This window comes from Hemitrygon akajei, chromosome 3, assembly GCF_048418815.1.
Source record: "Hemitrygon akajei chromosome 3, sHemAka1.3, whole genome shotgun sequence".
Lineage (NCBI taxonomy): Eukaryota > Metazoa > Chordata > Chondrichthyes > Myliobatiformes > Dasyatidae > Hemitrygon > Hemitrygon akajei.
In genome coordinates this window covers 100,876,667-100,890,811 of record NC_133126.1, presented here as the reverse complement: position 1 = coordinate 100,890,811, position 14,145 = coordinate 100,876,667, and the positions used below count along the sequence as shown (strand labels likewise).

General features: G+C 41.9%; 1 protein-coding gene across 4 annotated transcripts in view; it reads right to left on the bottom strand.

Annotated features, from left to right (window-relative positions):
* Positions 1-14,145, bottom strand: part of LOC140725256 (tau-tubulin kinase 2-like) — a 363,522-nt gene that overhangs the window by 70,375 nt on the left and 279,002 nt on the right. For all 4 annotated transcript variants that reach the window (XM_073040487.1, XM_073040490.1, XM_073040489.1 and 1 more), the window contains exon 13: positions 8,334-8,775. In XM_073040487.1, the coding sequence (XP_072896588.1) occupies positions 8,334-8,775 (442 nt within the window). The remainder of the gene's footprint in view (positions 1-8,333; positions 8,776-14,145) is intronic.

Genomic DNA, 14,145 nt, shown 5'->3' with positions numbered 1-14,145 from the left:
ATCATGTCCTCTCGTTTGAAGAGGATATGAAAACAGAATCCACGAATGGATTATCACCAACAGTAGCTTATCACAAAGGGGACCATCTTCAAGGGAACCACCACCCAGGCAAGGGTCGACACAGTGGTAGATTTCACACGGTTACCCTAATCACACACAACGTGATAGCCACTTATCCAGTTCCACGACATACGAAATAACTCCAACAGTGATTTGCCACAGGGGTGTTTTTCTTCCAGTGAAATACCACACCCAGACAAAGGGTAAACACACATGTGGTATTCACAAAGGTTTTCTCCTCACCAGAGAATCCAGTACTGTGGATTAACTAAGTGGCAATCACACTTTCGTAGCCGAATAGAAACAAACTCACCCTTACAGGCTACTTAGAGAGAGTCATTTATCAATACTCTGGATCAATCTCAACTCACCTCTTTTGAGCTACTGAAAGTTTAAACCAGCGACCAACCCACTGGTGTCTTCCATTGACCGAATCCATCTTGACTCTAACTGTGTATTTCTGTGTGTCTGTGACTGTCCTTGTAAAAAGTAAACAAGCTGCAGAGAAACCATAACATCGATTGCCCATCAAATAACTCCACCTCTCTGCACCATGGTAACCAAGCAACTCTGCAGTCAGCAGAAATCCAAGTGTCCAAAAGTCAGTCTCATTCTCCCGGCGTTTAAAAGTGGCAGTCCACAGAAAAAATGAACCCTAGGGGTACAAAACACCACTCATGGGGAAGGCTTTTGAAGTAAACCTCAAGGGAAAAATCTGGAGCTGGAGTCCCTACGTTAAGTTCAAAGCTGACAGGCAACTCCTGCAACACAGCTGGTTCCAAACAGTATCAGTTTCTGCTGTATCTTTGGATTCATCAGCTGTGGAGCGGGGAAGCCTACTGCATGAACAACAGCTTGCTCTCCATATCGTACAGCCCTGGCTTGCATATTCACTGATGGTGCTATGACAGCTAGAACACAACATCCATGGTCATTCCTGATGAACAGAGGGCCTCCTGTCTGGTTAAATAATACTTTTAAACAATTTGGTACAAAAGGAAAATGTAAAATGATTGTTAATTTTTAAAAATTTTGCTGGAAAAGCCTGCATTATAAAAGCACAGAGGACAATTGCTAAAGTAGTTTGTCCCCTGCTCTCTGGCTCCAGGTTTATTAATAATTGTGCAATGCAAGCAAAGCACATTGATATTTAAGAAGATTTCCCTTTCCATTTTGAAGAAAATCTATCCATAAGTTTTCAGTTAATGTTTCTGTAACATTTTTCACCTACTACCCTTCATACATTCTCAGGTTGAATCCAATCAACTTGCATTGATTTTTTTTGCCCATTTTTTCATCTTTCAACTTTTATCAACCCCCTCCTTGACAATGAAGGTCAAGTCACCAACAAATGGAGGAAAGGCTCTGAACTGATAGAAGCACCCAATTATAGTTAACCCAATTAAGCAGCTATGGTTCTCTGTACTACTCAATAGTAATATTATTACCTTCAAATGACTAGGTAATGCTTTCACGGCAGATGATCTTGCTATCAATCAAGCAGGACCTTTTATTATAGTAATGCACTTAATATAATTCTTCCCATGGCTTATTTATCACCTTATTCAACAATGATTTTTCAAACACTTCAAGTTAATATGTCAATTTGACAAATTTGACATGAACACTCCAAGGATGATTTTAGTATTTGCACAACTGGTTATCTCCCCTCAGCAATCAGATTCTAGAATCAGAGGGGATAACATTATTCATTCCATCACTGAACTGTTCTCACAACCAATGGACTCACTTTCAAGGATTGTTCATCTCATGTTCTTGGTATTTATTGCTTGCTTGTTTGCTTGCTTATTTATTTATCTATTTATTTATTTATTAATTATGGGTGGCGGGAGGAGATAGGTTTCTACCAAAGGAGGTACAAGGCAATCCTTTTTCCTGCTAGGCTGCAGGTCACCCTTGGGCAAGCTGTAACACCTGCTCAGTACCCCCCCCCCCCCAATCAGGTAACATGAAGCCCCGGGGGCAGCTGGTTATGCCACCACCAATGCCACGCAGACAACCTCTGAAGAGTATTGATAATGACTGGGTCACTCAGAAGAAGGCAACAGCAAACCACTTCTGCAGAAAAATTTGCCAAGAACCATCATGGTCACGAAAAGATCATGATCAGCCACGGTAGATGACATGGCACATATCAAACAAGTGAATTATTACTATCAGTTTTTTGTATTTATGTTGTCTTTTGTACTTTGGTTGTTTGTCTGTCCTGTTGGGTATGGTCCTTTGATTCTATTGTGTTTCTTGTATTTACTGTGATTGTCTGCAAGAAAATGCAGAATCTCAGGTTTGTATATAGTGACATACATGTACTTTGATAATAAATTTACTTTGAATTTTGAATCATATCAGTCAACCTTATTTCAATAAATTGGGTTAACTCAAAGTATTAAATTATACATTTATACTGTTTCTTTAATATGCAAAACATCTAAGGAGCTCACATGGTAAAAGAGATGCTAGAATAGGTGACCGAAAGGCTGACAAAGTTTTTAATTATTGGCAGATGATAACTTCGAAGAGCCTGGACGGCTGTAACTCTGACTGTCAGATAACAGAAAGAAGTCAGAAATGACAGAAACACAGGCTACTAAAGAATGAGAGATGCAGACAAGAACAAGATTTAAGAAGTTCTCTATTGAAAGAATAAATATTCATGAATTGAAGGGTGGGAGAATGTAAAGTGATAGCAACTTCATATATGGAAAGAACTTATTGGCAAATGAACCTCTGCAGATCTGATGAAAATGGCAATGACAGAAGCAGCTGCAATAAGTCATACAAAGAGGAGCAATTATCACAAAGCTGCTAGATATTTTATTCACAATGAAAACAATGGCCCTTTGATTGCCTTCTTTTCAATGTGCAGTTTTATTGTCTTCATGTATCCCAATGACTAATGGGGATTGGCAACACGGTATTAGTTGCTAGCATTTGGTTAAATAAAATCAAGGTTAATGAAATAAGATTGAAGAGTAATAAAAACAAGTTACTTTGAGTCACACAAGAGAAAATCTGCAGATGCTGGAAATGTGAGCAACATACTCAAAATGCTGCAGGCCAGGCAGCATCTAGGAAAAGAGTACAGTCAACGCTTCAGGCCGAAATCCTTCAGCAGGACATTTTGAGTGGTCATTAAGATTTATAATTTAGTGGATTTCTCAATCTGGAGTGCCCAGGAATCCCTGGACAGTTAGAAATTCAGACAGTGATTAAATCAGAAGAAAAGGCTGATTACTAATGGGGGACAAAGTAGTAAACAAGTGCAGTTCAAATACATTTGGTCAATGTTAGTATTATACTATCTTTTAGATTACTATGCAATTCTGACATGTCCAAAGAGAAATGTTTGACTCTCATTATAAAATCAGAGAAAACCTTGAGATTGTGATTATAGCTCTGCTGTGATGTTTCTTCTGCTGTTTCTTGAATTTTTATATTGACAAATACTAATTTTATTTGGGGAAAAAACAGCACTTATCATATAAAAATTCAAGAAGAAGCACAAAGAAATTAATATAGAATTCAAGCAGTCATTAATACAGCCAAGATTCCAGTTTAAGGTGGCACTCATGATGCCCAACAACTATTTATTGGTGGCAAAAAACAAAAGAAAACTACTAAATACCTTATTAATTAAAGTATTAATTAAATTAATTAATATTATAATCAATTATATTGTAATTAATTAAAATTAATTAAGTATTAATACTTTATTAATAGTGATCAATGTTAACAAGGGAGAAGTGAGCTGAGGCAGAGGTGCAGTTGCAGGCAAGAAATGGTGAAGGAAAGCAGAGGTGAGCAGTGGTGGAAATAGAGGCATGGTCGAAGCAGAGTCATGACACCCCTGAGAGCGAGGAAAGTCTTTAAGTTTGATTGATTTAAGCACCAGGCTGAATTGGAAAGGTTGAATATGGGCCGAATCATGGTGGCAGGGTTCAGGCCCTAGGGCAGTCAGAGAGCGAGGAACAACTGAATGTCTGCATGATTTAGGTGCCAGGCCAGACTGAAAAGGTTAGGGTGTTGGAACTGGAGGCGAGGCAAGGTCAGTTCTGCTGCATGATGTTTAGTCAGCTCCACACTGAACTGAGGCTGTGGCATGGCAGATCTGGATGCAGCGATGCCTAGCTTTGAGTCTTTTGTAAAACTTCAGTTTGGAAGCTATTTGCTTACTTTTATTGTTTTACATGATTTGGGTTTTTTCCTTTTCTCTGTACATCGGGTGTTTGACAGTCTTCTGTTTTTTTAATGGGTTCTTTTGGGGCCTCAGCTCAAAATGTCGACTGTACTTTTTTTCCCATAGATGCTACCTGGCCTGCTGAGTTCCTCCAACATTTTGTGTGGGTTGCATGGATTTCCAGCATCTGAAGATTTTCTTTTGGGGTTTCTTTGTTTTGTGGCTGCCTGTAAGAAGATTAATCTCAAGGTTGTATAACGTATACATACTTTGATAATGAATGTACTTGGAAGATTCATCAATAGGGGCGCGATGGTGGTGTAACCATTAGTGCAACACTATTACAGCTTGAGGCATCAGCGTTCGGAGTTCATTTCCATTGTCCTCTGCATGCAAGTTGTACGTTCCTTCCTGTGTGCACATGGGTTTCCTCCAGGAGCTCCAGTTTCCTCCCACAGTCCAAAGACATACCGGCTAGTAAGCTTAATTGATCATGTAAATGTTCTACCAGTCTGTTGTTGCCAGTACAATCTTCTATGTGGTGGTGTGCTGGGGCAATGGCACCAACACAGGTGATGCCAACAGGCTTGGTAAACTGTTTAGAAAGGCTGGCTCCGTTATAGGAGTCAAACTGGATATACTGGAGGCTGTGGTAGAACAAAGGACCCTATGGAAAATCCTGGCAATTCTCGACAATGTTTCTCACCCTCTGCATGCCACCTTGGCTGAACAGAGGAGCACTTTCAGTAATAGACTAAGACAACTGCACTGCTCCAAAGAGCACTATATAAGGTCATTCTTATCCTTGGCCATTAGGTTCCATAATGAGTCAGCCTGTAGTTGAGGAAGTGATGACCCCCTCCTGCTAAACCATTTGAGGTAACTTTTTTGATTAAGTTTTTACTCTTTCTTACTTCTAATATTTGTATATCTGTGCACTTGTAATGCTACTGAGACACCGTCATTTCCTTTGGGATCACTAAAGTATCTATCTGTCTGATCCCATGATTTGACTAGGATTTAATCACTGGGGTTGCTAGGCAGCACAGCTCGACGGGCCTTTCCTGGGAGGGAGAGATAGATGGGCAGTCATTAAAGCTAACTCCATCACTGACACACTTCACTAACATATTAAATGTTCAACTAGAGAAGGTAACATTCTGGACAATTGCTACAGCCCTATTAAAACACATACAATGTGTTTTAATTCCTGTGTCCTCCTTGGACATTGTGACCATGCTATGACCCTGCTTTCATGCAAAAACTGAAAACAGCGATCCTTCTTCAAGTCTGAGAAGGAAGGGAGAAGATGCCAGAATGAAAAGGTTGGGGGAGGGATAGGAGGTTAGCTGTAAGGTGATAGGTGAAGCCAGGAGGGTGGGAAAGGTCAAGGGCTGGAGAAGAAGGAATCTGATAGGAGAGTGGACCGTAGGAGAAAGGGGAGGAGGAGGGGACCCAAGGGGAAGTAATAGGCAGGGGAGAAGAGGTAAAAGGTCTGAATGGGGAAGGGGGGGTGGGGGGGTTTTACCAGAAGGACAAATTGTTATTCATGCCATCAGGTTGAAGGGTACCCAGACAGAATACAAGGTTTGCTTTTCTAACTCGGGGGTGGCCTCATCTTGGCACAAGAGGAGGCAGTGAACTGACATGTTGAAACAGGAATGGGAATTGGAATTAAAATGGTTGGCCACCAGGAAGACAGATGGTCCAGAGGTGCTTGATGAAGCAGTCCCCCAATTTATGACGGGTCTCACCAATGCAGAGAGGCTGCATCGGGAGCACCGGACATGATAGATGATCCCACCAGATTCACAGGTGAAGTGTTGCCTCACCTGGAAGGACTGTTTGGGGCCCTGAATGGAGGTGATGGAGGAGCTGTACCGAAGGAGGTGCATTGTCAAGGCAGCTGTTAACCCTGACTCTGTCTCTCTGCCATTGTGCTAACCAGCTGTCTACTGTTATTCTTCACAGACATTTCAATCAGTATTTAAACTATGCACTGTTCCAGCATGTTATTATCCTAGTCCCCCAAAAATCAAAGATCACTGAACACAATGAATACACACCAATTGCACTCACATCAGTCACAATGAAGACTTCTGATAGGTTGGTCAAATCTATAACTCAAAATTTCAAAGATCTGCTGCAATTTTCCCACAGAGCTAATAGATCTACAGATGATCGTTATAGATAGCCGTTAACATAAGTCTTGACTTCATACTATATCATCTCAATTCCCATGGTACATATGTCAGGATTCTCTTTGTTGATTTCAGTTCCGTCGTCATCCCTGACTCTTTTACAAGAGAAACTCTTCTATCTTAATTTACCAGGTCCCATCTGCAGGTGGACCACTAACTTCCTCTCTGGCAGGAGGCAATACTAGGCAAGCACATCTCCACATCCCACTCGGTTAGCAATGCTGTGTTCTCTCCCCTCTTTTATTTTCTCTCTACACCTCCAATGATCCATCAGTTAAACTGATAAAGTGTGTGGTCGACACCCCTGTCACAGGACTACTCACCAGAGGTGACAAATCCAAGTACCACCAAGAAGTAACTAAGCTGGCTCCTGGTGTAATCACAACTTGGAGCTGAATCGTCTTCAGAAAAAATGTGTCTCCTCTCCACCCACGCTTCATAAGCAACTGGTTACAACATTCAACTTCCTGTGCAACATATCTCCCTCATGAACAAAAAAGCTCATTAGAGGATGCAGTAGGTAAAATTCCATCTTCCCCAGAACATACTGATGCAACTCCACACTGCCACCATACAGAGCATCCACACATCAACCATTACTGTCTTATTTAGTGCAGCCATTACTGTCTGTCACATTATACAAACTGTCAGGTCTGCAGAAAAAAAACACCGGCTGCAGTCTACCATCGCTGCAGGATTTGCAGGTCTCCAGGACAAAGAAGCAGGCGGACAAAGAAGTAGGCAGACAAAGCCATTGCAGACACTACGTACCCTGCAAACTGCCTATAAAGCTCCCTTCTGGAAAGCACTTTAATGGCCTTTCTGGACAGGGCTATTAAAACAAAACCTTTACGCTATCTTAAAAGTTTCTACCCCCAAGGCAGTTAATCCATTCTAGTTATCCACCCCATCCCTCTCTATTATTTCAATCGCTGCAATGCACTGTAGGTACTTTAAACCATTGTTCATAATGCTGTTTATATTTTAAACACATGCTGGTATTTATGCACTTTTTATTCCATATCCATATTTTAAACACTAACTTATTTTTATATAATTCTTTACTCTTTCTAATCTTTGAATATTGTTTTTAGTTGTATGTTGCACCAACACACCACAGCAAATTCCTAATACATGTAAAGTTACAAGGTGAGTAAAATTAATCCTTGATCCTTAAAACAGTCCAAATTATTATGCTAAAAAATGGAAATACATACATTTATGACAAAATCTGATTCAGGTCGGAGTTCTCCAGCCCTCTTTCCTACTTCTCCATTCTTCCTCAGTGCAATGACACAGGTGACAATCAGTGGCCAATTCCAATGTTAATTCCTAACATATACTTGACAGAAATGCCATTAAAAAACCCAACAGCCACATTATTTCTTTTCAAATGGGAATTTCTCCTAGGCAAAGTAGTCAGCCTTCAAACTGATGTCAAAGACAGTGATATCATACAATGATAACTCAACCAAAAAGTGAGATACTGCAGATATAAGTATCTCACTATATCTACTGCTACGCTACCCCACAAGCACCCACTAATGAAATATTTGAGTGAAGGCTTATAATTACAACTATTTTGGACACAAGTTTAATTTTAAGCCTCTAGCAAGACAGTAAAGAATCTGACAAAAGCAGATAGAAATTTGGAGCTGTTAAATGACAATTATAGACACAATGGCACAGACAAAGACAGATGTGATGGGCAAATTAGTATAAATCATTTCAAACTGCACTTCAAAACAACAAGTATTAAAACAAATTCCTTTACTTGGGGTGCATGCAATTCTGCATTTTTAGTAAATTAACTTTATTAACTGTCTATCCTCTTACTAAATTATACAGTTTAATAGCTACAGAAGCACTGGTACCTGCTCTCTCCTTGCTTCTGGTGACCTTGGACATCCCATGCTTTTGCTTGAAACAGCTTTGACCAACTGTAATCCTTCAACTTGAGGAGAATCAACTGCTAGGACTTCTGGCTCCTCATCATCTGTTCGTCCAGTTGGACTAGTTAATTTCTGGCTCTGGCGTTCGTCTGTTCTGAAATCCTGGAGGTCACGTTCCTTGTCCACAATGACCCACTCCTTAGAGTCAACCTCCTGCCTGCAGGAGCTTAAATTGAGTGCTACAAAGCCATTGCTAACAACACCATCCCCGTGTTCAGGAGAACCCAAAGACACTGGCTTTGTACTGTCTGGAAGGTATTCTTCATCAAAGTGCCAAACTCTGTCAGTACGAACTACAGCAGAGACCTTCCGAGGCTGAGAAGCAGCAACATCCTTCAGTAAGTCTTCCTTGACCTTTGTGGAACTGGACATGAAAGAACATTAAAAGTTATGCAGATTTATTACTCAATTATAACATCAGAACAACTTAGAGTTGTATTCAGAATCAATGAATCCTTTGATTTAGTTAGCTGACTAAACCCTAAATGGTATATCGATACTGCAAAGACATTTCATCTGCATTGGCTGTGCTGGACCATGTGCCCTTTAATGCATCCATATTCCTTATTATAATCATCCATACTATAACAACATAGTGTATTGTTTTCAAAAAGATGCTCACAGATCTTAGTTTAAAACCCAAATGCTATACGAGAACAAGACTTGAACAAAAAGCAGATTCATCATCATATTGCAGCTCCGGAGTAAACAACACAAATTACTGCTTAATATAAATGATTAACTTATTAAGTATTTGAGCATGCCTATTTACAGAGTGTAAACACTTGTACAACTTTAGGTTGAGAAAGAATCAGATGTCCAATTTTACATATTTTATTTTGCTACTAATGAACTGTTGAAAAGGAGTATGAAGGATGGTATATAAAATTAAATTGCAGTGAGGGATTTGGCATTCCCCCTCCAGGGTATAAATGTCAAATACCAGAGTAATTTGCTTCAATGTGACAGGAGGAAAGTTTATAGCAGATGCATATAACACAGTGAGTGGTAGGTGCTTGGAAGGTTCTGCCAGGCAACAACATCATTTAAGAGGGACTTAGTCACATGAACAGACAGGGAATGGAGGGATGCAGACCATATGTAAGGCAGAGGGGATGAGTTTAGATTGGCACTATGACCAGCACAATACTTGGACTGAAATAAAAGTAGAGTTTTACTTCTTACATCCATCTTATGAGGGAGTAAAAATCTGTACGTTACGTCTCTGTCACTATGTACAAGCAATAAGGAAGGGAAATGTGGGAGTATATTGCCCAAACACTAAGATCGTATACATAATTGTACGTGTGTACAGTCAGATATGCAATCTAATTAATGTGTAATAATAAATCTGACAGCCTGGTGAAAGAAACTGTCCTGGAGCTTATTGGTCTTGGCCTTAATGCTGCGATACTGTTTGCCAGATGGTAGCAGCTGAAACAGTTAGTGGTTGGGGGGGGGGGGGTCCTGATGATCCTCCGGGCCCTTTTAATGCAACTGCTGCTGTAAATGTTCTGAATAGAGGGATGTTCACACCCACAAATGCACTGGGCTGTCCATACCACTCTCTGCAGTGCCTTACGATTGAGGGTGGTACCAGGCGGTGACAGAGCCAGCCAGGATGTTCTTGATGGTGCCCTTTTAGAAAGTTCTGAGGATCTGGGAACTCATGCCAAACTACTTCAGACATCTGAAGTGAAAGAGGTACTGTTGTTCTTTTTTTTTAAAAAACCACACAGCCAACAAATTCCAGATGACATATGACAAAAAACAATTCATAGAATTTAGTCATACTCTATGTCTTAGACATGTTGTTTTTCAGTTTAAAATTGTGCACCATTGTCATTGGTCCAAAGTTAGATTGGCTAAGATTAATAAAAATCTTGACCTAATGTGACAGATGTAAACAATTCCCAGCTATATTCTGCAATATGTTTTGGTCATGTCCAAAATTAGTAAATTTCTGGGGTTTGATTTTTGAAACTTTTTCAAAAATTTTTGGACAATTAATTACACCATCTCAGTCAACAGCACTATTTGGAGTGCCTTCTCAGAATGTTAACCTCACAACTTCCAAACTGACCTCATCGCCTTTTGTTCATTTCTTGCCAGAAGGCTCATCTTGTGCAAATGGAAAGACTCTTCCCTCCAACATATGGAAATTGGATCAAAGATATCATGTACTTTGTAAAATTTGAGAAGATCTACTATTCGGTCTGGGGGCAGTCTGCAAGATTTAACTCAATTTGGCAAGCTTTTTTAAGTATTGTCAAAAATATGGATGCTGAAAAAGTTATTTGAATGTGTAAGGTGTTCTATCTTTATACATACACTAGGCATTTATATCTATTTTTGATTGGTCTGGCTGGTTTTATTTGTTCTTGTTTATTGAGGGGTGGGGGGTTCTTTTTGTAACTGGTATAAAATGGTTGGCTGTATTATAACATAAGTTCTGTTATTTTTCTTTGTCAATAAAAATACTTTGAAAAAAAAACAGTTGGTATATACAGTCCAGGTGAGATCCTTGATGGTATATATACACCAAGGAACTTGAAATTATTTGCCCTCTCAACCATTGATGTCAATAGGGGCTAGCCTATCTCCGTGTCAGGGTCCAGTCCAGTACCGCGTTCCGGGTTTTGATCCGGTCCAGGGGCTCCGGACTCCGGGTCCTGCAGTTGTCCCTCCTATCACCCGTGATCTAGTTAGGACCCTCCTGGCTCAAGGAGGCACACCTGTAACTCATTGAGCTGCAGGTGTTTATAAGGGGCCTTGGGACTGGGACCAGGCGGGTGGTCGTTTTGTTCTGTTTCCCGTTTCTCCACCGGCTCCGAACTCTGCTTTGCATTCTGTTATTCTGCCCGGGCTCAGATCTACTCCTCATCATGCTTCTCTGCCCTGTACCAGTACTGACAGGTTGGTCCTCTCCCCCCTCCTTTCTTCCCATGCGCTGGTCCCGCTTCTCCGCTCGTTTGTTTTTCACGCGGTCGCGCTGTCTGCCGGCTGTTTCCGAATTTCCCGTTGTCATGGCTGTTGTGTTGGTCACCCTGGACCTATGCCCGTTCCTACCCCTTGCCTCCATCGGGCAGGTCTGGCCAACCTGCCGCTGCCCGGCAGTGGTTCCGCCTGTTCCTACCCCTTGCCTCCGTCAGGCAGATCCGGCCAACCTGCTGCTGCCCGGCAGTGGTTCTGCCCCATCCTCCTCTTCTGCCCGAACCCTGGGATAGTGCCCCACACCCACCTAGGGGTTCGCGATTTGCCCAAGCCTCCGGTGTTTCCGCCTGGGGGGCGTCCCTACCTGGGATATATGCGGCCCGCCCAGGGAGGGTTCTCCGCCAGCTTATCTAGCCTGCCTGCCTAAACCCCGGGGACCTGTCTGCCTGCCTGCCTGAACCCGGGGACCTGTCTGCCTGCCTGCCTAAACCCCGGGGACCTGTCTATCTGCCTGCCTAAACCCCGGGGACCTGTCTGCCTGCCTGCCTGAACCTGGGGACCTGTCTATCTGCCTGCCTAAACCCCGGGGACCTGTCTATCTGCCTGCCTAAACCCCGGGGACCTGTCTGCCTGCCTGCCTGAACCCGGGGACCTGTCTACCTGCTGGCCTGAACCCAGTGGACCTGTCTGCCTGCCTGAACCCCGGGAGCCTGTCTACCTGAACTCGAACTTCGGGAGCCCGCTCCACTCTGCCTGCCTGAACTCTATCTACCTGAACCCCAGCTCTACCCTTTAGTGCCATGGCATCCCCATCCAGTCCTTCCCCTAGTACTTCAGTGTCTGCGTTCTGCATTTGGGTCCAACCGGCCCCTCCTGACACTCCGTTCCTCTGTAATCCACAATCAACTCTGAACCTGGTGCTATGCTACATTATTCTATGTTCTAATGGATTTTTTTTATTTGTAAGGGGAGAAAAAGGGACAGCGAGTCACAGACAACAGAATATTTAGGAGATATGAGTACTCACTCATTCTGACACATTACAGATCACTGTAACATTTCTCGATGCAAAGTGCTTCATGTAAATATACTCCATTATGGAAAGGGCTTCATCTCCCACTTTTTCTATCCTTTTCTATTCCTGGGTATTGGTGTTTCCATATAAAGCCGTGATACAAATAGCTAGGATACTCACCGTTGTACATCTATAGAAGTTAGTCAAAGGTTTTGGTGATATGCCAAATCTATACAAACTTCTAAGAAAAGTAGGGATGTTGTGCCTCCTTTGCATTGACATGTATGTGCTGGTCCCAGGACAGATCCCTGATATGTTGGTGCCAAAGATTTTAAAGCTGCTGACGCTCTCCACTTCTGCTTCCCCTAAAGAGGTCTGGCTCATGGGCCTCTGGTTTCTTCCTCCTCTGGCTCTTTGGTTTCATTGACATTGAGTCAGAGGCTGTTGTTGTGGCACCACTCACCCAGATTTTCATCTCCCTTCTATACAACAAATCATTATCACCTTTGTTTCAGCCAACAGTAGTGTTATCAGCAAATTTAAATTTGGTATGGAGCTGTACTGGCCACACGATCAGTGATGACTTGCTTTGTGGCTGTGGACTTACTTTGGTGAACATCAGTTCTGAATGTTATTTGCTTGCATGATTGGCTTTTTTTCCTGTTGGATGTTTGATTGTCTTTTTTTAAAGGGTTCTATTGGGTTTCTTTGTTTTGTGGCTGCCCGTAAGGAGACAAATATCAAGGATGTATAAAGAATTCATATTTTGATAATAAATGTACCTTGAACAATCAGTATAAACTGAGTAGAGAAGGGGCTAAGCACACAGCTTTGTTGTGCACCTGTGTAGATGGTGAGTGTGGAGATCTTGTTGCCAATCAACACTAACAGGGGCTGCCAGTGAGGAAATCAAGGATCTAGTTGCACATGGAGGTACTGTGTCCCACCAGGTCTTGAAGCTTAGTGATGAGTTTTGAGGGGATGATAGCATTAAATTTTGAGCTGTAGTTAATGAAGAGCATCCTCATATATGCTTCATTGTTTAGATATTCCAGAGCTGAATAAAGAGCCAATGAAGTGGCATCTACTGTTGACATGCTGTGATGGCAGGCAAATTGGAGTGGATCCAGGTTGTCCCTCAGGCAGGAGTTGATGTACTTCATGACTAAACTCTTCAAACACTTTATTATGGTGGATGTAAGTGCTACTGGTCAAAGGGGCAGGTTATGATATTCTTCTTGTGTACCTCAGACTACCAAAGCAAGAGGTTGAAGATGTTTGAAACACTCTAGCTAGGCAGATAGATAGATAGATAGATAGATATTTTATTAATCCCAAAGTAAATTACAGTATCACAGTAGCATTACAAATGCACAGATATACAAACATTAAAAGTAAAAAAGAATAAAAAATAAGTTACCTCAGTCTAACAGGAGGGAGTCATCAATTCCCGACTATAGGTTGACTCATTATAGAGCCTAATGGCCGAGGGCAAGAATAACCTGATATAGCGCTCTTTGGACCAGCGCAGTTGTCTTAGTCTATTACTGAAAGTGCTGCTCTGTTCAGCCAAGGTGGCATGCAGAGGGTGAGAAACTTTGTCCAGAATTGCCAGGATTTTCCATAGGGTCCTTTGTTCTACCGTAGCCTCCAGTGTATCCAGTTTGACTCCTATAACAGAGCCAGCCTTTCTAAACAGTTTACAAGCCTGTTGGCAACACCCATGTTGATGCCATTGCCCCAGCACACCACCACATTGAAGACTGTACTGGTGACAACAGACTG